The sequence below is a fragment of the Acinonyx jubatus genome, chromosome D1, assembly GCF_027475565.1.
Source record: "Acinonyx jubatus isolate Ajub_Pintada_27869175 chromosome D1, VMU_Ajub_asm_v1.0, whole genome shotgun sequence".
In the NCBI taxonomy this organism is placed as follows: Eukaryota; Metazoa; Chordata; class Mammalia; order Carnivora; family Felidae; genus Acinonyx; species Acinonyx jubatus.
In genome coordinates, this window is record NC_069390.1 from 38,365,174 (window position 1) to 38,391,902 (window position 26,729).

The 26,729-nt window shown below is 42.0% G+C and overlaps 1 protein-coding gene across 2 annotated transcripts in view; it reads right to left on the minus strand.

Annotated features, from left to right (window-relative positions):
• NELL1 (neural EGFL like 1) overlaps positions 1-26,729 on the minus strand; it is an 862,696-nt gene that overhangs the window by 647,441 nt on the left and 188,526 nt on the right. For both annotated transcript variants that reach the window (XM_027072989.2, XM_027072988.2), the window contains exons 7-11: positions 26,330-26,412; positions 19,513-19,647; positions 18,474-18,576; positions 9,539-9,612; positions 3,131-3,230 (exon numbers count right to left, since the gene is read on the minus strand). In XM_027072989.2, the coding sequence (XP_026928790.1) occupies positions 3,131-3,230; positions 9,539-9,612; positions 18,474-18,576; positions 19,513-19,647; positions 26,330-26,412 (495 nt within the window). The remainder of the gene's footprint in view (positions 1-3,130; positions 3,231-9,538; positions 9,613-18,473; positions 18,577-19,512; positions 19,648-26,329; positions 26,413-26,729) is intronic.

The following is a 26,729-nucleotide window of genomic DNA, read 5'->3' on the forward strand; positions in this document are numbered from 1 at the left end:
CAAATGCAATTTTAAAAGTTAGAGCACTTTATACATATCATATAGCCAGCCAACTGGGGCCAGAAAGCAAAGAGCACTCTCTGTGCCTTCTCAAATTCCCAGTCTAAACCTCCTCAGGTAGGACGGCTCATCGGAGGCCTAATGAAGACAAACCTCAGAAAACTTCCATTCCCTAAACAGGCCCAAGGAAGATTGTGACTCAGATTGCTAAAGAATGATAAGCTCTCATGGGGTGATTTTCCTCAGACTAATGACCTGACATCAGACAGAGAGAGATGATAAATATGCTAATTGAAGGGCCTCCATGGAGGTATTGAGAGAGGCTACAACCACTTCAGTTTCTGTAATCAATAACAGCAGGGTGGCAGAAACCATACATACAGCTGAAATCACACCACTGTGGTCATCCCTGAAATACGCATCTCAGGTCATCAGAGGCCCGCCTCTCTGCTCACTTACTGCCTGCCAGTCAGGAGACAATCTCAATTCACAAAGCAAATGGTACAGCCTCTCCATATGCAGGGTAAAAATTACTTTACATAGAAATTGAGTGTTTGTCACCTTTTCATTACTTTCTGTTTTAGAGAGGGAAAAGGATGGTGGGGTGGGGAGTGGTGAAGAACTGAATAATATGCCTTAGAAGAGGCCCAGTGGGCTTTGCACGTCTTGTCAGAACAGAAACGAACCAACCCCTCCTCTTCTTGCAAGACACAGGAAACACAGAGGAAAAGGTAAAAGACAACTATAAATCCAAGGAGAAAAATATTTCCCATGGTATTAGGAAAGACTATTATGCTACTTCTAAAGATGTTCTTGGGAAATAATTGGATTAAGAGATCTGGAATAAAATTCATGGAGAGCACAGTTTGAGACAGCAGACCTTAGAGGTCTCCTGAGTTGCCTTTTTGTCAACCAACATATAAATTTTGTGTTTTCGTAATAAAGAGAATAACCCACTGCACAGGAAAATGCACCTTTTCTGATTCTCTGCTGTGCAGAGCAAGCCCCAGCATGTGGACAGGCAAGCAGGATGTTCTGGGCTCTGCTCTACTTGGGATCAACAGAGGTCATGGTAGAGAGTAAATGGTGCTGAAAAGGGCCTTTGTCTAACATAACGTTCTCTTCACTCCAGTGTCTGAACGCTGAGGTGGGAGTCACGAGGAGAAACCTAAGAAAATCCAGATATCCAAATGGGTCAATTCAACTCTTTCACCACCGTATCTTTCCTGAAGACATTCTCTCATTCCTATCAAAATGCAGAGTTGTCGAAAAGCGTAAATAACCCTGTCTGATACAGACACCTCCGAAAGAACTATCAGCAAGCAGCCCCCTCCCAACAAAGCTGGTAGTTTCCCGCCTCAGAAAGCAGCAGATAGGAGAAGGAAGAAAAGCCCCGATTTCACAAATTGGTCCTAGCTATGATCTAATCTAGGAAGTTACTCCTGCCTCCCACTTTTCCCTCAAAGCCATGTCAGGTTTGGTAAAAGCCACCAGGTTGCAGCAATGGGGCCTTGAATGAGTCTATTTTTCAATGAGAGGTCACATCTGTCAACATCTTCACTGGTAAAGGCGTGCACGCCTTCTGGAGAAGTATTAGCAGAAGCAGTGGCACGAGGCCTATTGTAAATTGGGTCAGAGCAATGACATTCCTCTTGAATTTCTGTGGGATAATCAATCATTCTGCTCTAATGAAACCATAAATCAGGAAGGATTTACATAAACTGAGTCTCACTTGGCACTTCAACAAATAGCAAGTAACGGATTTTGCATTAAATTATAAGACCTACCTAACAACCCTATCCGTTACCAATAAATGCATCCCTCTGAAAATTCCAGTCAATCTTTAGGTGTTTCTAAAGCATCCTGGCTGCAAACATGCTTATTTCCAAAAGGCAGAAAAATCAGGGCAGATTTTCTGATGGCACCGTTAGCTATTCTTGGCTATCAACACACTACGTTTTCCTAGGAATTTTACCAAAATACAACTTTGTAAAGACCAAGCAGAGAAATCTCTGCATAAGCTGAACACTCCATGATAAAATATACAACATTTCTATAGATCAGAAGATGCTAGAGGAGAGGATCAACAAATTACAGGTTGCTACCTGTTCTTATAAATAAAATTTTATTTGAATAGCCACACCCATTTATTTACCCATTGTCTCTGCTACTTTTGCAAAACAGCTGAGTTGAACATTTACAACAGAAACCTTCTGGCCCACAAAGGCTAAAATGTTTACTTTGTGGCCCTTTACATTAAATATGTGCCAACTCTGATGCTAGAGAAAAACGAGAAAAAAGTGAAATATAAGGTAACCAGAGCTAAATCTGCTATGCTGTAGAAGCTTCAAAAGGAGCCACAAAGGATCAACTCCACGGGTATTTGAGAATGTGAAGAAAGATGTGTGACAGGTATAGTTTCCAAAAAATAGACAGGAGTTTAACCAGATTTGTTTTGTAAGATTTTAAATGAATTTTAGGTTCTCCTAATCCATGTAAATCTGCCAGGGCAAGACCTTTCAGAAATGAAGGGATAGCTGATCCACAATTTGAAGAGGACAAATTTTGGGAAAGGAGAAAATTCCAGGAAAAGGAAGCAAAACAATTTCTGCTCCAGAATGAATTAGCAATTAGGTGTCACTTAGCTAAAGCTTTTTTCCTTGCACCAAAGTAAAAAAGTTGCATATAATCCTATAAATAAGGATCCACTAGAAGTCCCTGTCTGCTAGATACAGGAATTGGTCCATGGGAAAGGCTCAACAGTCTGCTTGCCAATGCCACTCATGAGAAAAATGTAATAATGATAATGGTTATAATAACCATTATTGCAAGAACTATCATTCTTTTTATAGGAACTGTCACTTATGGAACATTTATCACATGCTAAGCATGATGCTAGGTACTTATGCATTTTTGCATTTAACCCTCCCAGCAGTCCTGTGAAACAGACTATTATTACCCTCAGGTTTAGAACTGCTCAGACTATGACTGAGAAAGGTAAATAGGATATTCAAGTTTCCAAGTAGCAGAGCAGAGTTTTGCACCCATGTTACGATCTTCACATTATTCATTAAGCCCTCATGCCCCCCACCCTCATCCCAAGCACTGCTCCACCACCAAGCCCACTTACCTCGACAGACACTGCAGCACTGATTCTCTGGGAGAATGTGGTCCTTTTCTGAGCAGTTCAAAGGAGGGCATGCGTCTGTAATTTTTACTAAAACTCCACCCTGGAAGCCAAATAATCAGGAAACAAAAAAACATTCACATTTCTTAGTTGATGACACAGACATAAAATGCTCATTGTTAACAGCCTGCAGTGTTAACCAGTTTCAATAAGTAATAGTACTCCTAGGAATTCCACAATAATGACAAAGTCGCAAATAGAACTTCCAGGATGACACTCCTGGAAGAGAAGGCACATTTCTTTTTCTAGGTCTACACAGCCCCAACTTCAACAAATAAGTTTCGAGTATCTTCTATGTAGCAGAAGGTCACTCTACAGTGGTATTGCTGGGAAGTTCACAATGGGCTGCTGAATGGGGGAGCCTTACTTTGTACGGTTTGCTGATTTCTGTGATATGAATACTGCGATGATGACCAATTTTGAATTACCAACATAGTATCACTGACCGGAGTCGGGAAGTTATGAACAATGAGCTCTCATAGGCTGCTATGAGGTAGTTTCAGTGCTCCTGGATCACACAAACCATTAACGCAAAGATAATTTAAGACCTCTTCCTTGCCCTTGAGGAGTTCCTCGTCTGGATACAGGAAGGAGGGGGGCAAAAAAGCCCAAAACAAAACAAAAAAACTCTCTTAACCATTATGCAGTACAGTAAGTCCTAAAAAGGGTATGATGATGTGTCATGGGAGAATGCTACTGCTTAAGTGGGAAGAAATTATAAGGAAGATGCCAAAGATGAATAAAGAAATGCGGAAGAGGAGACTCTCCTGGCAGAGGAAATAGACAAGAGCCAAGGTATCCAAGTACGAATGAACTGAATGGAGAGTTAGAGGAGTATTGGATTTCTCCCTATATGTAAGTAAAATCACTTACAATAGATTTTTAAATATTCACCTGATGAATCTTTAAGACCTCATTTCACCAAAGGTTGTCTTTGGTGGCATTACTAGCATCTGTATTTAGTTGTACTGTGAACTCTAAATATTAGTCCATTAATTACTATAAAAAAGGGTTTGAGAGTCTTTTATTTTATCTAAAATGTTTAGCTTTTCTCTCCTCTTCCTAAGAGGCTATTTAAGTCAACTAAGAAGCCAGCTTGAGAAAAGGAGTCTCACTTAAGACCAAAAGGTACTTCTCAAAATAAATGAGGGAATGGGATGGAGCTGGCTAGCCAGGAGAGATGGGGGCGATACAGAGGTTTCCATTTCTGAGACACTAGCATTCCAGTGGCCCCACGGTCCACTGGTTTCGCAGGAAACCATTTCATCAAGCACATCTACTCCTAACTATGAACCTAAACAAAACTCTAAACATCAAATATAAATTTAATTTCTAAACAACTCATCCACCATTTGGAAAATTTGCACCATGGTTTCCTCTCCTGTCTCATTATTTTCAGCCCCAACAGTCCTGCTTCCAATATTCCTTGCAGTGTCTTCTTTTTGTCCTCCTTGCCATTCATTTTTCTATCTGTCCCAAGATATCCAGATCTCTTGCTTTTCTCCCATCTTAAAACGGGACTTAAGATGTGAGAATACAGCCTGGTACCTGTGCACCTTCACTCTCCATCACAGCTATGTTCCATTCTCATCCAGGCCATACTGGGGGGGCACCTAACCTTGAGAGTGGGCACTGGTCCTAGGCCAGGGTGCCTACCAGCTGTGCCTTAATTTCTGCAACAGGACACTGAACCAATAGACATTAATAACTTTATGATCAGCAGCATAAGCTTTCATGCACAGGAAAGCAAAATGCTTACTTACTGTTAATGCCTCTACAATATCTTTCAATACCAATGTATTTATTATCTACTGCCTCCTTGCAAAAACAGGAGTGACAGAAACTGCTGAATCCCCTTTATGAATTCTGTGTGCCCAACCCCCACCATCTGAATGCTTTTCTGCTAATGGCTCATCCTTGCCACCCTCAGATAGTATTCTGGGCATTGGCACCACTTTGCCACACAGAGAGCAGACAGAGTTACCCACAAGTTGTACATCCCCACTGCCACAGCCCAAAGCCAGGGAATGACAGGCATGGGAGGCTCTTTACCTCAAGGGGACACAATAGTTGGGGTCCAATTGTACTCCAGCACCCCTCCTGGAACCAGGGTATTTGAGGCCTTTCAGCCCAAATCCCACCCTCGCTCAGTTCCTTGCCTTACCCCATTCTGCATCCTCCACACCCTTACTGGTTGCTCCTGAGAGCCCTACCTTGTTCTGAAATCCTTAGTTCCGGGTCTGCTTTTAGCAGAACTCAAATTGAGACAATAAGATAAGTTTTATTCTTGCTGTCAAAAAGGCAACTGTTTAAAACAATTATGTCTAGATGGTGAGATCCTGGGGCGATTTCCTTTTTCATCCTTGTAATTTTCCTGTATGTTCAAAATTTTTTATCTAGAGTATATATTTGCTTTTGTAAAAAAAATAATAATACTTAAAATGCCATGAAGACTTTAATATAATCACTCACAAAAGTTTTTTTTTTTTTTATGAAAAGGGCTTGCCTTGGCTGATTAAATCAGACAATTCTAATCAACCTTTAACGTATTTAATGAGCAAGATCGTAATTTGAAATGTTTAAATAGAGACAAACCCCGTTGCATGATCTTGAAATAGTACGAACTGTGATTACAGTATCGAAAGTGCCACCACATCCATTAGTCCAGCCACATAATTAGGCACAAAACCTTTTTTAACTTTACTTTTAAAACTATTTCTAGTGAGAAGTATCTGATAATTAACATTTTAAACCCTCCTGATTATGGTATGTTATTTTATGACCCCTAGAACTCTGTGTTGGTAGAAAAATGCAATGCCTCCATTCTTTCTCATTTAGAGTGATACTCTCTAGGTCATTGGTCAAATACAAACACTTTCAAGTTCTTTACTAATCACTGTGTTTCAGCCTGAATTTCTAATAACAACTCATACCGTTAAGTCAAAAATTGTTGCTGGCCTGAAGAAATGTTGCAGGGCAGCAATAATTGGACAAAGTAAGCAAGACTACTAGAAGAGCTTACTCATCTTTAAAAAAAAAAAAAAAGTATGTTAACTTCTGAAAACACTTGGTGAAAATATTTGAAACAAGAGTATGTTTCTTATCTAATTGGTGTTGCTAAGGTTTTAAAATGATCCTAGGAAAATGAAAATGAAAGGATCTCTAGGCAGCATTTTGTCAAATGGGGATCTGCACTTGAACCACAGAAGACCAAGAATTAATTACTTGCTCAGTTGTCCCAAGGACAGTACTTATAAAGTACCAGTATAGACGCCTAGGAGAGACGTTAACTCTTTCCATGCAACAGGTACCACTGGGCATCAGGGTTTAAATCTTAAGAAAGGCTGCCTGGGAGGGGCTCAAAACCTTGGCATCCTATGCCCATCACCTCCTCTACCTGCTGACAGCATCCATTAAATGTGTCCCCAAGGCTGTTCTATGGCCAGTTATAAATACTACCCCATTCATCAAGAGAATCAATGAGCCATAGCCTCACCAACCTGGTATTCTCAGACAGACTAAAGAGTGATCATTCAATGCTTCTGGATCTAGCTTCTAAAATTCAGAAATGAGAATTATTTCCAAATAAGTCTAACACCATCAGGAGTGGCAGTAGAGAGGCTGAGAAAGGAACCTGTAAAGCCAGACCACACAGGTTTAAATCCAAGCTAGCTCACTGACTACCCATGTGACTGATCTTCTGTGCCTCAATTTTCTCATCTGTGAAATGGGAATAATCATAGCACCTACCTAGCAGGGTAATTATGAGTTTTATAGAAGATAGTATGTTTAAAATGCTTTAAAAGAAGTGTCTAAAAAATATAGTTGTCAATGACCCTTTTCCATACACAAAGGAAACATTTAATAAATAACTGTAAAAATAAATTAATGACTTTTTAAAAGATGACATTACTCACATGCACACATATATACACACACATACCACGCGTGCAAAGGGAATAACCTGTCTGCCCCAACTTTTATAAACGGTAAAAATCTAAGCAAACAAAAGCAGTAAAAGATGAACCCAAGCAGGCAGAGCATCTACAATGTGCTATTAGCAGTGCTAAGTGCTATTCCAATAAGCTGGCATTTCAATCCAGGCCCACATCTTCCAGAGGTCTCCAAAGTTCTCTGCCTTGATCCTCTGACAAAAGATCGAGTCATAATTGGGACCCTTGCCAGAATCACCTACTGTTTCTATATAAAAGATAAAGGGCATTGCTACCTCTAAGTGGCAACATAAAAGACAGATACTGGCGGGGGGGTGGGGGCCAGGGAGTGCCTGGGTGGCTCAGTTGGTTAAGTGTCCGACTTCAGCTCAGGTCATGATCTCACGGTCCAGTCCATGGGTTCAAGCCTTGCATTAGGCTCTGTGCTGACAGCTCAGAACCTGGAGCCTGCTTTGGATTCTGTGTCTCCCTCTCTCTGCTCCTCTCCCACTCGTACTCTGTCTGCCTCTCTCTCTCTCTCTCTCAAAAATAAATATTTCTTTAAAAATTAAAAAACAAACAAACAAACTGGAATCATCAGCAGAGTGGGCGAAATTGCCTTTAATCATCCCAGCTGCCTCTAAAAAAAAGGTTTTAGAATCCAAATGATTTTCTCTCTCCTAGAAGTGAAACAATCAAGGCTTCTGGGTGGTTCAGGTGGTTGGGCATCTGACTCTTGATTTCAGCTCAGGTCATGATCCCAGGGTCATGGGATTGAGGCCATGTTGGGGTCCACACGGAGTATGGAGCCTGCTTGAGATTCTCTCTCCCTCTATCTCTCTCTGCCCCTCTCCTACTCATGCACGCTCTCTCAAAAAGAAAAAAAAAAGTTAAACAATTTACAGAGAAAAGGACCTCTATCAATCTTATATTCAGAGAGGACATGTATGGTCATGTGGTATAAGAAGAGCTCACATTTACTGAGAACCTACTTTGTGCCAAACACTCTGCTAAGTACTTCACGTGCTTTATCTCATTTAATCCACCCAACATCCTATGTGGTAATGTGCCAGCCTCAGGTTGGAGAAAACCCCACTGGCTCCCCCATGCCCAGGTCTGGTGGCTTGCCTTGCTGATTGAGAGATCACAGAACCCTAGCTGCCACACCATCCCTGCCTCTACTGCAGACTACGGAGCCTCAGTGCACAGCATCTACCGTTGCACAAAGACCACCACACCTACGTGCCCACCAGACTGTTTGGAGACACAGACCTCTGGCATTCCCAGTGCAGCCAAGAAAGTGGGAATGGGAATTACAATAGGAAAGTCTGAGGGTGTTAACCCCTGGGGTAGAGTCTAGTCCCGGAGAGACAGAAAAGAGCCTGTCGTCCACCCACCTCCAACCAAGGCCCCCATAAAGAAATGTATTCAAGCTCCTTGAGAGCTTCTCCAGGTCTCTAAATGCCTCATTCTCCTCAATCTTTATAAAAGAGATTCCTTTCTTTTCCCCAGGGGTGTGATGAGAAGCACATGAACTAATGTAGTAGCAAGCACTTGTAAAGATGGCTATTCTGAGATGCAGTGGTTCCACTCAGCCTCTCTGGAGATGCCCCACAACCCCAGATGTGCCTCCTCAGTGGAAGGTGGCTGCTCTGTAATGTACCACCTTGTATTTGTGCACCCTCCTTCCCTCCGTCTCTCACTCTTACATTCCTAGGATGGCTCCCACACTTTGTTCAAATATTACCTCCACAGAAAGGCCTTCTCAGACCACCCACACCTACCCAAAAGCTCTCTATCGTCTCAGCATGATTTGGCATTACACCATATGCTTATTTAGTTCCTTATTATCGGTCTCTCTTACTAGACTGCAAGTTCTAGAAAAACAGGGACTTTGTTGTGTTTACCATTATATACCCAGAATTTGGTACCATGCTAGTATGCAGCAGCTGAGCACGGGAGGTTAGCTGACCGACTACTGAAGATCTATGCTTCTACACGTCTTATTTCAAGAAAGAGACAGACGAGGGCAGGCAGGAGACAGGCATTTTCTCACAATATATAAGACACTTGTGAGTAGAGATGGCACCATCCAGAGCTGGCATCACAAACTGATTTCCCCAAAATCAACTCAAAACCCTTTCCCAGGGCCACCTACCAACCTCACTGACTTATGGTAGTTGTTGGCTCCCTTTGCCTTCTCACATCCTTCAGTACTTTTTCCCAAGGCTCTATGTTCCACAGCTAACGACCACCCAGCCACACAATGACAGTGGATGGGACCTTCCCATCCCGGACAGCAGACCACCACTCAGACACCCACTCAGGCCAACATGTTCCACTCCAGATCCCTAACTAAGCCAATCTATCTATATGTTAATTCCCCCCAAGGGATGGGGAACGTAAGATTGAAACTTACTCTGCATTCACGGCAGCTCTTAGTTAAAATCCGCTGGCCTTCTGCAAGGACTTTTCCTCCATAGATACATTTTGCTGTAACAAAAACAGAAAAATGGGTCAGTCAGGCTATGCAACAAATTGACCTCCATGGAGCCATCCAACTTCAACAGATTCCACAGATTCTCGGATTCTAAACAACAGGAAACTGTTCCCATAAGTCATGGGAAGAGTGTAAGGACAACTACTGAGTCCCCATCAAATGGTCATCTTCATTACATTTGCCATGAGCCCATCAAACTCAGGATATACAACTATTTCAACGTCAGATCTGTCAAAGGAACTACAAACTGAAGTGATGTGGATAGAAGTCAAAACAAGGAAGAAGCAGTTGTCACATCACCATGGAGGATAATAGCAGTAGCTTTAATTCATACACTCCAGACATAAACAACTGGGTAAAAGGAGACTCGTGTGCCATTCATCAGAACCTAAGCCGCCATGCAGAAGGACACCATTGTTTTTTTCCTTGTCATCATGGGAAATGCGTGTCCTCACATTCTATGTTCCTATGAAGTTCAGAAACTATTGAGAAATACAAGCCAAACCAGTAAAGTACTTATCAGTGCACTAGAGAGACTGCCTTTGGGAAGGTGAGCTCTATAGGTCACTAGGAAGGGCACGGAATAGACAGGCTCTGTAGCAAAGTTAAAAGCATAAATAGAACTCCCACCATTCAATTTAGATTCCCCTGAGACTCAGTCCTCAACTCAACTTGCTGACCCAACTTTAAGCCAGTGCAGAATATGTTAATTTGATCTGACCCTAATGTGTCTCCACCCAGTTCTCCAGCCACATCAAACTTTCCAGGAACAGGAAAGCAAAGGCCTGATGACTCCCTCTCCTGCACAGAGGAGGATCCTTCTACCCTAGTCCTCAGGAGAGGCAGAAGTGAAAACATGCACTCTAAGACGTCTCTACTACTCACTGTCTTATAAAAACCACCTTACCTCTCAGAGCCTCCATTTCTGCATCTGTTAAAAACAGGTTAATTACATTTGGTAGCTTCTTAGTTCTACAATCCTCCAACTCTCATGGAATGTTCAAGTACATACATACCTTCACAATCAACTTGTCTAACTCCCTTTTGTTAGCCACAGAAAGAGGAAAGCCCAGAGATTTGGTTATACTTACCATCATGATCCTGTAGCTGATATTGTGACATGCTACCCAGATCTCCCTCGATGGCCAAAGGACTCATTCCTGCAGCTGCTGGGACAACTGATGACCAACAGCTCAACTGAATAATGATCCAGGACTTGCCCTTGGTTGAAAGGAGCCACGTTATCCAAGCTCAAATGTTCTTTCTAGGGCAGCCCACATACAATGAGTGGTTGATGAAGGTAGGACAAAGTTCCGCCCCTGGCCCCAACTAGGAATCTCTCTGAAAGGTCATTCCAGCTCCAGAACTCCCTGTAGGAATGACTGTTTATTGTAACTGCATTACAGTTCAACCCCTTCATCTGGTCAATTCTGCTTCCTTCACTATCTCACTCCTACCCCCGAACCGATCCTGACAAAAGTTCCTAATAAAGGACACGCAAATCTCCATTTCAGAGTCTGCTTCCTGTTGGAACCAGACCTACAACCAGCCACACCAAACTTGAATCTGTTCTAGCCTAATATGTCCTTTCTGTGAATGGCACCATTATCTACCCCAGCACTTACACCCCACCATCTGGGGTCTTTCTATCCTCTCTTAATTGCAAATATGAGGCCATGCTTTAAAAATCACTATGGGTCACGAAATACCCTCAGAATGTAGTCCAAATTCCTTAATTCAGCAAACAAAGCCATTCATGTAGCTTTTCCTTACTTCTCAAGCTTCACAGCTCCACAGCTCACCAATTGCTCTGTATTTACTCACCCTCCCAAACATTCAACCTCCACATATACCCCAGCCACGCTTTCCTTTGCTTCTACACATACTATTCTCCAGGAATAGGCAGCCTCATCCACCTTCCCCTGGAAAACCCCCACCCTCTACACCCATCAGTTGCAATGTAGGCCTGACATCCAGCACGAAGCTATTCTTGATTTCCAGCACTGGTGAACTGCCTTCACTTCGCCCTTGCGTTGTAACTCTGGACCTAGCTCCAACATAGCACACCTCACATTCTCTCTCAGTTGCCCAATTCATTATACATATCTCCTGCTAGCTAAAACCTCCATGATGGCCTAGGTATATTTCACCATTTTACCTCCAGCCCCAAGCTCAGTGCCTCTCTGGGCTTACTGTTAATAACAACAAATAATTTTAGAATTAATGTGCCTATAATTGAGAGCAAAAACCAGTCAAAATTTCTGATTCCCAACTAAGAATTCTTTCTGCTATTCAATGCCCTTTCAAACATTAAAAGCAAATACAAAAGTTCTGCTTTTGTTCCAGAACAAACACAAAAAATAGAGAGTTTTCTAAATCAACCTCTCCTCCCTTCCTTCCAAAAGAAAGTATTATTGGGGTGCCTGGGTGGCTCAGTCAGTTAAACATCCAACTTCTATTCAGGTCATGATCTTGCTGTCTGAGTATGAGCCCCGTGTCGGGCTCTGTGCTGACAGCTCAGAGCCTGGAGCCTGCTTCGGATTCTGTGTCTCCCTCTCGGGTTCTGTATCTCCCTCTCTCTCCGCCCGTCCCCAGCTCTCTCTCTCACTCTCTCAAAAGTAAACAAACGTTAATTTAAAAAGAAAGTTATCCAAAACCACCTTTTGTGCCTCAATTTTCTTGACCGTGACTCACTGGTCCCAGTGATGATGTGGATTCCCCAATATATTTGCATGGGGAGACCGTACATCCACCAAGCGCCTGGAATTCCTGTCCAGGAAACCCCCACACTCCCAGATGCAGCTGCTGCCAGCCTGGCAACATGACTTATTTCAGAGTGACAGTTCGGCTAAATGCACTGCTGTCACATCTGCCATCTGCTTCTCGGCCCAGGCTTGGAAGCAAAGAAATCTTCCTCATTTTGCCCCTTGTCGCCCACACATTTGCTCTTTAAGAAATTTGCCTGATTCCTCTCCGCTGGCAGGAGTTCTGGGGAGGAGTCTGTCTGGAGACAGGGACGCCTTACTGTTTACACTCATGCCACACACAGGGACATACCCATCTCTCAAATTCACCAGCGCCCCGTATAAAAATTAAATGTCCACTAAACTTTATGTCCTCATGCAGCAGGGTGCTTTGAGGGCTATGAACGACATGGACACAATGCCGCGTGCCTCGGCCATTTGCAGCTTTGGCACTGGCGCGGCACGCGTTTATGATTCCAGCATCAACTGTCGACAAAATTATCTTAGGACAGCTTTCGGGATCACCACTCGAGGTCACAAGAATATCTGCTTTCTATTTCTCACCCCCATTTCTCCCAAAGTACCCCTCCTTCTCTGCCACTGCCCTCCATACACCTAACATCAATCCTCATTATCTAAACTCTTGATCTACAGCCAAAGGGCTTATTTTTGATGTCTGAGGAAATTCAAGCAGAAGGTGAGTCAGGCTCCGGTGCCTTTGGCTGGGTCATTGGGGAGTCCGTTCCAACAGCTTTTGGTATGAGTAGAAATGTAAATGGATACCTGAAGTCCTTCATATCACACCGGGGACATGCAAACTAGGATATTTCACAGTGTATGACCATGAAATTGAAACCTGGCACCGACGCACACACTTCTCTGTGATGGCAGAAACAAATGGACTGGGGACTTAGAGAAATAGTTATTTAATTGTATCTTTTTGCGCCAGCAGATGCTGGGCCCTTCAAATTTGAGCCTCGTTTCTCCAGTGCAGTGATTGGATGCTTTTGCCATTTGGGTGCACACTGAATAAACAATGCACAGGTGGGACTCGGCCCCCATGTCCGACATGGAATTAGGCTGCTCTATCTTTATTTACATACTTGTACCCTACACACACTCCAACCGTCCCTTGGCAATCAGTGGGTTCGAATATCAACATCGGCACTCTGTACTGCACCTTAAAGGAGACTGGCAAATCAGAAAGGCTGAATACCCAAGAATCCTTCCTGCCTCAGGGGGTTCATTCACAGACCTGGCTTCAGATACCACCTCTCTGAGCAAGATGCCCACATCACACTGGTTATCCCTCAAGCATCTCCAACCCACACATGGCAAACAGAATGTGTCACTTCCTGAGCTACTTCCACCTGCTTTAGTTCTGTTAATCACACTATGAGTCTCACACAGGCTCTTGTTCAAAACCTGTCAACTTCCCCCTTACAGACACTCTGTCCCTGATTCATCGCTCTCAAATACATATATATATATACACATACATACATATATATATGTATGTGTATATATGTGTATGTGTGTATATATATGTACATATATATATATATATATATACATATATATATATATATATATGATGGAATACCTACTGTGTGTCTGGTCTTTTGGCCATCACTCACGTTCATCCCTTCCTTTTCCTCTCCCCAGGCAGTGCCTGCCTATCGGCCTCATCAAGTCTACCCAGAATATGCCTGAATCCCATGCCCAGGCGCCCTGCTTCCAGCTCTCCTGATGCAGTGGCCTTTGTAAATCGCTTTGATTATGCCACAACCTTGCCTCCAAATCTTGCTTCTGACTACAAAAACCAATGCAATGTTTGCTTCCTTGAGTTTGCACACAGGATTCTCTTTGTTAGGTGTGTTCTCACCCATCTTGTCTACACAGCAAACTCCTATCTGATAACACCCTCTTCAGCTGTTACTTACCCTGTGAAGCTTTTCTAATGCACACACATTTCTAATGGAGTCAATCCCTCCCCTTTCTGTGCTACCTCTGCTTCTTACACAATGTGTGTGTTACACAATGCTCTGTCATAATGACATGATACGTTTCCCTGGACAGCCGTGGAGAAGAGAGGAGTTAAGGTCTGGAGCCAGAGATCACGTGTTACTTTGTCTCCACCAAGGCTGAGAGACCTTGGATAAGTTACTTCTCTGTGCCTCAACTTCTCATCTATAAAATGGGGACAACAGTGGGGACTGTGACTTTGGGTCATTAGAAGGGCTCAACACAGTGTCTGACATGGAACAAATGATCCCCATGTGGGGGGTTGCTCCCGGAGGTAAGCACAGTATTGGGAGGGAACCTCGGTACGAATGAATGCATGAATTCAATGGAATACAACTGTCCTCACCAATCCTCAACCCACCCTTGCAACTTTATTCTACTTGTCACTTACGGAAACCCTGTTCCCAAACAGACTCCCTCTCCGTGATCCTTCCTCTCTCCCATAGGATACTTCTCCAATCCATCTACCAAAAGAACACCTTACAGGACACCACTGTTTGGAGACTGACTTGGTAGGTCAGAGTGGGGCCCCAGGAATGAGCTCCTGAACATCCACAACCAAGGAATGTACAAGGCTCTCCTGAGTCTTTCCTGATGCCTCCAAAAGAGAGAGAAGAACAGGGTAGCATCAGGACCCAAAACCTCCACTATGAAAGCTGCCTTGCTCTTGAAGACAGAAAGAGTGTTTTGGCCTTTTGATCAAAACAGAAGGACAAAGCACTTTTCTCAAGCAATGAACTGAGACCCTATTTCCAAACAGACACCCCCATCGGTAAGCACTGCAGCTCCTGAGGCCATGACAGCTACATGAACACTTAATAAGTCAGCTGCCAAAACAATTTGCTTTTATGTATTCAAGCCCCTTTTATTTCAGCCAGATCCTCACCTTTCCTCAGAGTTTCCAGAATCCTGCTCCACACAAACCCAGAAGGCAGGTTAGGAAATTTTATCTGAAAGGGACAACCTAAGTAAATATTCTCCATCCTTTTTCTGATAGGCAGGTATTGGAAACTTCTAGAAATTCTGTTGACTAGTGTTGGCACTCTGCTTGACCAATCCTCGTTCTCCTCTCCTCCACCCGACTGCTCAACCCACTAACTGTCATCAGCTAGAAGCCTAAAAAGGTTTAGCTTGGTTCCCCTTCCTCCAGGGAGCACCCCAGGCCTATTTCTGATGGGCCCTGAGCCCCCTCAGCACTGTCCCACAAGCCACCATTCTGTGTTCTAACAGTGCTCTAGCCACACGCCTAACAGGACTACACTGAGAATTCTAGACACTCTAAGTCACCTAATCTGAAAGTGAGCCCTCTGAGGCAGAGAGGGCTCCTTCACCACTGCTCCAGGCACCGGCGCTCAGGAACTGCCCAATGTGTATTTCAGTTAAAAACTATGAAGAAATGGGGTGCCCGGGTGGCTTAGTTGGTTAAACATCCAACTTTGGCTCAGGTCATGATCTCCCGGTCCATGAGTTTGAGCCCCACGTCAGGCTCTGAGCTGATAGCTCAGAGCCTGGAGCCTGTTGCAGATTCTGTGTCTCCCTCTCTCTCTCTGCCCCTCCCCCCCCTCAAAAATAAACATTAAAACATAAAAAATAAAAGACTATGAAGGAATGAAAACCCTCTATGCCAGAGGTTCTTAACCTTTTAATTACCAGAGGTGCTGTGTATCATTTTTGTTTTTTTCATTTTGTTTTTTTTTAAACTAGTGTTCATGATTTGTATTGCCATTTTGTTAAATTACAATCAAACTGCCAATCATAGCTGCTGAAAAAATTAGTACTACATAGCTAAATTGCTATGAATTCCAAACAAAAGGATTGTTTTGTTTTAGTTAGCCTGATGTTTTAGTTAGCCTGCCTATCAGCATGTTGGTAAAGTTGGGTAACTTTCTAAAGTATTTTTCAAAGTTTAAAAACTCTCAAATTAATTGGAATCAAGAAAAGAGACTACCTTCCCCACACACACTTCTACTGAGGGGATAATGTGGGGCCCACTGATTCTACTCTGGAGACCTGCATGTTAATATACAATACAAAAATATGTTTTCTATACAAAACACATTTCTGAAGAGTAACTGATAATAGTGAAAAGTGGGAAATCTAGATATCCAATGATTGGGGAATGGTTAAGCAAGTCATGCAAGCAACAGCCCAACATTGGAATGACATGAAGCTAATTAAAATGAAGTTTATACAGTGTTCTTTAAAGCACAGGGATACACTTAAGTGATAATAGTAAGTCAACGAAGTGGGATAAAAATTATCTGCACAGTAAGATCTCAACCACACATAAGATGGGAAGAAAAAAATGAAATTCACTGAAATTTCAAGACTGACTATTTCCAAATGGTGGTATCATGAGATTTCTCCATCATCTTTACTCTTCTCTGTGATTTCAAATGTTACACAATAAATACATTGCTTTTATAATTAGAAAATCAAAAGGTTAAAACACCAAACAGCCGAAGGACTCATCTATCCCCATGTCCAACCACTTCCACGAGACTGTATTCACAGATCTATCCAAAAAACTCAAAATAATAGACTAAAAGTATGTCATATTTTTAAACAAATTCCCAGTAGTGTTTCACCCTCACCCTCTGCTGTTATACAGAATATCAAAATTGAAAAAAAAAGAATCCATACCTACCTAAATTTCCCTCACGGGAGCAAAGTATCATTTTAGCATCTTGGCACCTAAGCTACCTGTATGGCCAGACAAGACTTCCAAAAGTGCCCAAAATAAAAAGAAAATCCCTCTTTTTAGATTAACTCCAAGGACCACCTTCCACAGTAATAGGTATACTGTGCCAACCATAAAGAGGAAGAGTATTGCAAAGTCCCTTTTGAAAAAAGTGCAAGAAAGGTTTGGGCTGCTGTAACCAAACCAGCTATCCCCACCTCCACTGTCAAATTAGGAGACAGGCTGTTCTCGGCAAAAAGCTAGACCACTATGTTTTGAAGACCCATGATACTGGTATTTTTAATAGAGAAACAACCGTGAGTGTTACCCAGAGGATGCCACGCATCTAACCTAAACTCTTGCTACGGAAGACCCTATAGTTGGATGAAAAGACAATGGGCCTTTCAGTCAGGCATCACTAGTTACACATTTCACCGCTGTCACTTACCAAGCTTGCAGCCTTGGTTAAGTTAACCTCCCTAAGCTTCCTGTGAAACAGGAGTAATAATCCTCACCCAAAAAGACTGCAGTAAGGAGTCAATAAGCTAACAGAATTGAAGCATCTACATAGTAACTGGCAAATACCAAGCACTCTAAATGACAGCTTTTACTCTTACTGCTGGTCTCCAGGTTCATTTCACTATTTCATCTGAAATAAGTGACCTTGGCAAAACAGTAAGAATTTTTAAATCCTTTAACTTGGACAAATCAACTTTGAAGGAATCTGTGTCAATATTTTAACTGAAGTTGATCCCAAAATTTCTAACACGGCATTTCAGTAACAGGAAATCTGGCCAAGACCTCAGAAAGCCTAAACATCGAATCTGGCCCTCAACTTCACCATTCAGAATGAGAGAAACCAGGGGTGCCTGTGTGGCTCAGTTGGTTAAGCATCTGACTAGGGCCCAAGTCATGATCTCACAGTTCATGGGTTCAAGCCCCATGCTGGGCTCTATGCTGACACCTCAGAGCCTGGAGCCTGCTTTGAATTCTGTGTCTCCCTCTCTCTCTCTGCCCTTCCCCACTCATGCTCGCTCGCTCTCTCAAAAATAAACAAAATTTTTAAAAATTAAAAAAAAAAATGAGAGAGACAAAATCGTGTGGAGCTTTGCAGTTGTGACTTTACAGATCAACACAACCCATTACCAGTTGTTTGACCCTAGACAAGTACTTAATCTTAATCCCTTCAAATGCCAGTTCCTTCTACAGAGAATGGGAAGAATAGTAATTAGAGTTTATATGAGGATTAAAAAAGAAAAAAAGCCTATGTAAAGTATCTGCACATCACAGCTGATTAAAATATAGAAGCTCTTCTTGTCATACATATAGTACCAACTTCTGGTACTTCATGGGATCAATGTTCATCAGCTACACAGGACCACTTCGACCCTCAGTCAGTACTTACGTCGGCAGACCTTACAACACTGGCCAGCAATGTGCACGGGGAGGGAGTCTGGGGAGCAATTGAGAGGGGGACAGGACATCCTTCGACATTCGACAGCACCACTCTGAGGAAGGAAGGACAGGGAAAGGAATCTCAGAAGTGCCCTTTCAAAGTTCCTTTTGTGGAAGAAGCTCACATGTCATCCCAGAAACCTCATCAGGGAAAGAGAAGCAGTGGGAGGAATTGCCAGTCTACTCCAAGATCACAAATGAAGTATTTTCTCCAACCCAAATGAATCTGTGCCACCTCAATTACTTTTCTGATATACATCACTGGCTTCATTCCATCTGCCCGTGTGGGCTAAGCAGATTAGGCAGAAAACAAAAGCCTATTTTTACAAGAACATAAATGACACCTTTTGCAGACCCTGTCAATCATTGTGGAGGCTCTAACAATCCATTATGTATTTTCCCAAACAGTGGCATTCTTCAGATATTTATCAAATAATTTCAACTGCACAGAGTTTACATACTAATTTTGGGGGTACTCATGAATTCTCTAAAACAGATGGAGTATACAAATGACGGATACCCTGAAAGTCAAGGCAGTCTTGTAAGTCTCTGAAACAGATGAAGGACACCTTCTAAAATATAATAAAAACATCTAGAAACTAATTATACTCTCCTCTTAAATTTTTTTCTAGCACAGAAAAGTTGTGAAGTTGTGAACGACTAAAAAGCTAGGCTGCTTGAAAATCAGAGTCCCTTCCTCCCTTTGATAATTTAATCCTCAAACTCCAAATAGTAAGTTTGTTAGCAACAACGTTAGATTGTACTAGACTGTGTTGTCAAATAGAAGCACGCTGTAATTTCCAAGTATTTGTATAGGACATGACACTTTTCCAGGTTCCCTTCAAAATTGTTCAGATTGCTAAGTAGAAGCTTAGAAAAAAGATCATACATACTTCTCAGAGTCAGCATTATATAGTACAAGACCAGATTACACAATCACTAGTGAAAATGCTCCCTTAAAACGGTATTTTTTTTACAAAGAGGCTTACTTTGCATGTGCAGTTCCTGCAGTGATCGCCATCAACCCAGGAGTCTTGGTCTCTATAGAGAAGTCCACTCACTTGACACGTCTTCTCACAATGACAGTTTTCTAATTGACTAAGTCTCGTCTCTGCGTAATTTAACTGCAAAGAAGAATACCTTGGTGTAATTTCTTTATTTCAGTTGCATTGTCCTAACAAAGCTAATAGCGACAAGAAAAATACAAGCCAAGTAGGAGAAAGAAAAAATGCTCAGAGCAGCTGACTTACTCTTAGCCAGATTCTTTTTTTTTTTTTTAAACATGAGGTGGAATCATTCTAAATTGAAGACATATTGGCTACTATGGTCTGATGAGTACCAAATGAGACATTAAACTGTATCTCAGGGACCTCATGGGTATACATAAACATATGTGCTTTCAGCTCAAGCCCACACAGAAACACTCATAATGAATGTATTCTCAAGGACTCATTATAATGTTTACCGGAGATCTAATCAGGAACTCCGATGCACTTACATGAATCTCCCATCATTTTCTCCGTGTTCACACACTAGAGTGTCAGATTTTAGGCTGGGAAATCACTGCTTCCTCTCTTATGAGAAATTACTGGGAGCTGGGGCAAGGAAAAGGGAAATTCATACAAGGATCTAGTTTCTCCCCAACCCAGGATCCCCGAGGACGAACATCCAAGGAATCCACGTTGGTGTTCAAAGGTGAAGACAGGCAACCAAACCCCCAGGTGAGGTTGGGATTCTGTAGAAAAACTTTTTTTCATTTTCCTAGGTCACCCAACTATTGCCAGCAATCACAGAATCTTAAAATCTCTGATCCGAAAATAGTTTTCAAGCTTGAACGTCATGACAAGCAACCCCTTGCAGTGATTCACCAGCCTCTCTTTGCGCATCTACAGTGGCAGGACGTTATCTTTCAAAACCTTTTTTGGGTTAGCTCTGGATGCTTGAAACATCCTTTCTTGGTGTGAACTATGAAATCTCTCCTCGCTTTTTCTGTTTGACCTAGTTTTGCTCCGTAACTTGTCCTAAGCAATCTACTCTCTTCAAACATTTGAGGTTATCCTGTCTTCACACCTGCTCTTGACCACATGCAGCACCACCAGGTTCACTGAAGAGCTCATCATGAGAAGAGTCCAATCCTCTTTTGATCACTTTCCATGCAGCCTACTCCAGTTGCCTTCGAACATATGGTACGAAAAAATTGAACTTTGGTATAATCTCACACATACTCAAGTGGAAGTCAATCTGGTAGCATTATTACCATTTCCCCCTTTTCTTTAGAGACTACCTTGGTTGCAAAATAAACGCTACTTTTGTACTCCCTTCAGCAGCATATATACTAAAACAAACACTACATCCTAAAATTTCAAGTAATTTCTCTTTTCCTTCTCAACCATACTTACACCTCCATGTCTTGAGTATTTTCCCTATATAGATGATCGCGCCAATCTCTGAGCCAAGTAAGACCATTTCAAGCCAGTATTTTAGATGTAATGGTTGAACCCGGATAATAACGACTCCCACCATCTTTCTGTACTAATTATGGTTCCATTCCATAGATGCTCCTCTCATTTACTCCCGCCAGCACCACTGAGCACTACTCTCTACAAATGGAATCGAAATGGAATTCCAAACTTTGTTGTTGTCATTTATTTCATTCTCCTTCTCCAAAATTTTAGAATCTCTCAAGAAAACTTGTTCCTTCTGCCTTTTGTAGGCAGTTCCAATGGGCAGGGAAAAAAGCAAATAGGATGCTAGACAAATTGCATGCACCAAAATCACCCCTGAAGAAACAGAGCTAACTATGCCTGAAATACTAGCTTCCTGTGACCCCTCTAGTATACACAATCTTCCAAAAATTCAGATTACATTTAAATCTCGAGCCTAATTAGAGTTTCTGGAATCTATCATAATTAAGCTCTTTGGGAATTCTTTAGGAAACACATTAAATGCACTTCTTAGAGTTTGGTGAGGTCAAGTGAGTAAAACCACATATAGGTGAGAGATAATAAGAAATGACAACTTATCACACATCACCTTTACTTCATTTCTAAAGCCCCCATAGTTCCTACAAAAGGCAGTGATTGATGGATGACTTGGGGTTGAAAAAGTGTTCAGCTAGACCTGCATCCTTACTAAAACTGGCTGAGAATGGGTTATCTGTGAGAAGAAATGAGCCTCACTCTGAAAACCTGGAACAATCTAGTGCCTGTATCACTCCAAGAAACTTCTTAAAGACTAAATAACCCAAAAGGCAATTCTGTGACTGCTCAAGTTTCCTGAACACCCAGGAATGTGCCTAAAGGCAGTATTGTCAATTTCCCATACTGTCCAACAAAACTGAGCTATGCTCACCTACAAAAGTCAGTACCAAGAAAACCTTGGTTTTAATATAATGGAAGCTATTCTCAGGGCAAATGCTTCCCTTCTGAACTCTGTCTTTGCTTTTCTAACATCTTTAGACTTTTTGACAACACTGAAGAGCCCTTATCTCTATAATAAGAGTGCAGGAGATAGACACAAAAGCAAAGACTAATAAGGCAAAAAGCTAATTTTTCAAAGGCATTTAACTTTACCTTCCTTTCCCCCAACCCTGCTAAATACTGGAACAATAAAGGAAAAAACAACTCTGAATCAAAAAATGAATTACAATTTCTGTCACTGGTATTAGCATGCTGAATTTACACAAAGTCATTTTCAAAAGCTATTTCCACACTACCTGCCATTTTCTCCAAGAATGTCTACAGATCCAAAATAGATCCAGTAGCAAATCCACATCTCTATTCAGTCTTACCTTTGTTCATGCATTCATCTAAGCAACCATGGACAGAATCATTTATTCTTAACTCTGCACATTCACAGACAGACATCAGAGGTCTTTTTCACGTAAGAGGTCAGTGAATGGATCAGAGTACATTAGTCGCGCTTTTTTTTTCCTTTGAAATACTATTTATTTGGCATTTGTTAAATGGAAGGGAAAAAATATTTCACTGTGCTAAACGTTTAAGCTTCACTAAAAAAAAAAAGTCACTATTGAGTTTCTCAAAACAATGAAAATCTCAAAATTAAATATGTTACAAGCTGAAATGCTATTCCAAGTGCTGCTTGGTTTGCATAAACAGATTTGCCAAAGACTGAAACAGAGGTAATCAAGAAATTCCCAGTCTCCAGTGTTCTCTTCTTCCTGAGCTTGGAGGCTGAATGTGATTCCAGCACAGGTGGGATGCAAGAAAGAGCAAGCCACAATATTCCTGGCCCAGCAATGGGGTAGCCCCAGAGGAAGCCAGGGACTGGTGGTCTCTCGTGGATGGTTTAGGGAAAATGACAGAAGACAGCTTCCCTGTACCTTCTCTACCTGGAAAAAGGTTAATCCTGCCAGAATGCCAGAATTTTTCAAGAGGGCTTTTATGTACCCTGACCTATTACCTGAAAGTGCATACAAGCTGCTCCCATGATATGGTCCGTATTCAGCAAGGTCGTGGTCATTCTCAAGCACCACCACCCCCCCCCCCCCCCCCCGCCAATGAAAAAAGAAAGAGCAGTCCTCTGGGGCAGACCACTGGGCAGACCCCTGGGCTGATCTGGTGTCTGCATCTTTTTGATGTGATTATGGTTACCAACTCCTGTCCAGCTTGTGCACTGGGCTTCCTCTCTGGTAGGATTCCATGGCTCCTACTAGCACACAAGCGTAAAGACTTTCTGCTTTCCAAGACCTCCTGGCACCTACCTCTAGACCAGGACCCCAACATCAACTTGTGGCTTTTGCCAGACTTAGTGACACCAAGCCACCGGGCAAGGTGTACATTTTCTTAAGAACCATCTTCCCCTCATGGCTGCCTATTTCTATCTAGGTTTAATAATACAAAATGAACAGCTACAGCTTACTGAATGCCTATTGTGTGCCATACACAAAAGCAGGCCTTCAAATCTCACTTGCCTGGACTCATGGGATCATTACAAAATCAAAAATAATTGTCACCATTTTACCTACAGGGAACCAGCAACTGGAGAAAGGTCAATGAGCCCCCAAGCACCCACCGTGATGGCTACATAGGATGCAGGGAAGAGGAGTTAGGGAACAGGGTCTGCCCATGCTGGGATGTCTTAAAGGAAACTCCTACATGAAGATGCGACACCAAAGGCCTGTATCCTCAGTTTAAGAGTAAACAAAAAGGAGACAAGGCTTCCACGAGGCACAGAAAGAAGACCTTCCTGTTCAGACATTGGCACAGGCAAGAGGGAAAGATCTTCTGTGAGAATTCTTCAAGAATTATTTGATGAGAGTTCACCTGGCCCATCCTAGGTTTGCAGTTTGATTCTGAGCAGACTTTAAGATCTGAAAACCTTTAAGGAGATCATGTAATGTAAGGTGGCCCTGGATGGTCCTGGCACACGCCAGGACTCAAAATGTCACGGATTCCCAGGGAAAGCAATCAACTGTAACCAAAAGAGTGAGTTCAGGAGCTTTGTTCTTGCCCTGACCTTCCCCCTCCAAAAGCTACTATAAGCTCTATGTGCATGTTTCACTGCCAAGTTACCATCTGAGCACACATTCCTCTCTTCCACTTGCCTACTGTTCTCACTGATCCCTCCATCCCCAAACTCCCTCTCTCCATTAGTCATTCCTTCTTTATATCTTGTTTCTCTTTCCAGTCCTCCCTTCTCCAACTGCATCAGTTATGATGCAGCTTTCAGAATTTGAGTTTGAATCCCAGTTCTGCCATCCGTTGTCTTGGGGAAAGTCACAGAACATTCCTGGAACTCAGCCTTCTCATCTGGAAAGGGGGCTAATAAATCAATCCCAGTTCACAGGACTGTTGTGAGGTTTAAAGTGACAGGCAATATAAAACATTTAAGCATTATATCTAACACATAGCAAATACTCAATAAATATTACCTAGTACGACTGACTTTCCAGCTTCTTCCAAATCAGGGGTTGACAAATTAGGGCCCATGAACTAAACCTGGCCCACCCTTCCTTTTCATATGGCCTGCGAGCTAAGAATGATTTTTACATTTTTCAATGGTTGCATTTTAAGTGATTAAACAAGTATATACATAATATTTTCTATTTTGCCTCTTGGCCTGAAAAGCCTAAAATCAACTAGCTAACCCTTTACAGAAAAAGTTTACCAGCTCTCCTCTTATTGATTATTACACATTCCAAAATTCTGCAGTGAAAATGGAAGTCCTCGGTTTTCTAATTATAATTCTATTCATGGTTTGGAAGAAACAGACTTATAAATCTTCCAAAGTGCCAGAGGCGGGGTTTAGAAGGTGGGTGAAACCATTTTCTGCTTGCAATTGCCCACAATTAGATATCTCCAGCCTCACAAACGCCTATTTTACATAATACTGTCTGGAGGTCAGAGCTCAATGTGGCTCCTAGATAACATATGGCTAAAAAGAGAAAAATGACATCCCCTGCAAAAGGAAAGAACAAGAAAGAAAGGGGCATCGTTGAAGCTGGGAAACCACAATCACCTGAGACTGAGTGGCGTATTTCTCATTCCAAAAATTTGGTGGCAAGCTAAAATATAATTAATGCTATTGTGATCAAGCTGCTCCAGACAATATAAAATACAAGCCTCTATATACCACAAGCTGGGAAGGCAAATAATTGGCTGCAATTCGCATTTCCACTGTATGCTGAAGTGAAAAGTGCATGTTTCAGCTCTCAAGTCCCAGGTTCTCTTACAAAAGTGTTCTGTCTCTCCTTTCCAGACAAAAGGGGACTTAGCCAAAAACCTAGTTTGAAAGAGAAACCTGATCTTCAGCAGCACAACCATCGGGTCCAAAACACAGCCCTACCCCCTGCCCGAACACTTACCTACCCACCAGTTTTTGGGTTTTTTTTCCCCTGTGCCATGGTTGATGGCTGGGAGCAGTCATAGCCACTGGTGCAACAAGATTAATGTATCATTTTCACGGTTATTAAAATTCTTCCTTTTGCAGAGCATAATAATGTCTCTTAAGCCCAGCCTAATTCTTTCTTCACCCTAGGCCAGGACTTAGGTCCACGACTGATTGGTATCATAACAACGGCACTAGCCGCATTTTCTATTTATTCAGTGCCTTTCTCCACAAGGCTCAGGGCTTTTCATTAGGAGTCTAAACGTTATATATTAAAGCCCATAATAATTTACATTTTTGTGTCCGCCACTCAATATGAACAGCTTCTGGGAGAGAAATAATGTCTTGCTCATTATTGCCTCCTTTGTGCCTGACGCAGTACCTGGCAAATAACAGATCCTTGAAAGATGCCTGTGAAGTGGATGATCCATTGCAAACATTCACAATTATAAAACCGAATGTGTGAGAAGGCAAACTTTGCCTCCTCCACTATTTAACTCAGGACCAGTCCCGAAATGAATCACATCTTAGAAATGTGATATAACACCTTCTGGTGACAATCATCTGTTGCTAACAATGGCTCTTTTGCCCCTTCTGATTACTGGCAATTATTCTGACATCTAAAATGCATTAGCTTATGAGCAGCAGTACCTCTGACCATATATCATCTCAGTGTTACTAGTTTGATGGCCAGCACACAAATTCCTTTTCCTCTCCCAGGGCCTCTTTCTTCCAAACATTCTTCAAGTAAACATCTTGATGCAGCCTAATAGTATCAAAGAACTAAACGGTTATGTTCACTATAGGTAGCCTTATTTCAAGTAAGAATAAACCATTTCCACAGTAACATACTGCAAATGCCAAGGCTAAAAATGTTTCCATTATAGCATATCACTGGAAATTCCAGATAGGATGGAGAAAGAAATGAAACATCACAAGTGAAATTTAGATACCTACTTTTGCAGTCATCTTGGCCAAAAGCTCTTGCAAATCCATTATTCCTTGCACCAGGCTTAAGAAATCACTGCAAGTTGGACAAGCTCAATAGAGAAAATATAAGAAATGTTGATAAAGTGCTAATACAATAAAGAAATTTTTACAACAGTAGTTGCTTGGCTATGTCCAAGGCTTTTTGCTTTTCTGGTTAAGTATTACATTGCAACTGGAGTGAAATCACCCAGGATTTCAGGTCTACATCTTTTCCTTCTATTAACAAGAAGAAAGAAAGGAACTGGAAAAAAGAACTGTTAACTGAAAAAGCAATGGGAAATTTTTAATTTGGAATTAAGTCCTCATTTTTACTGAGATACGACTGAAAAAATGTGAATTGTTGTAAAAGTGGAGAAAGTAAACTCAC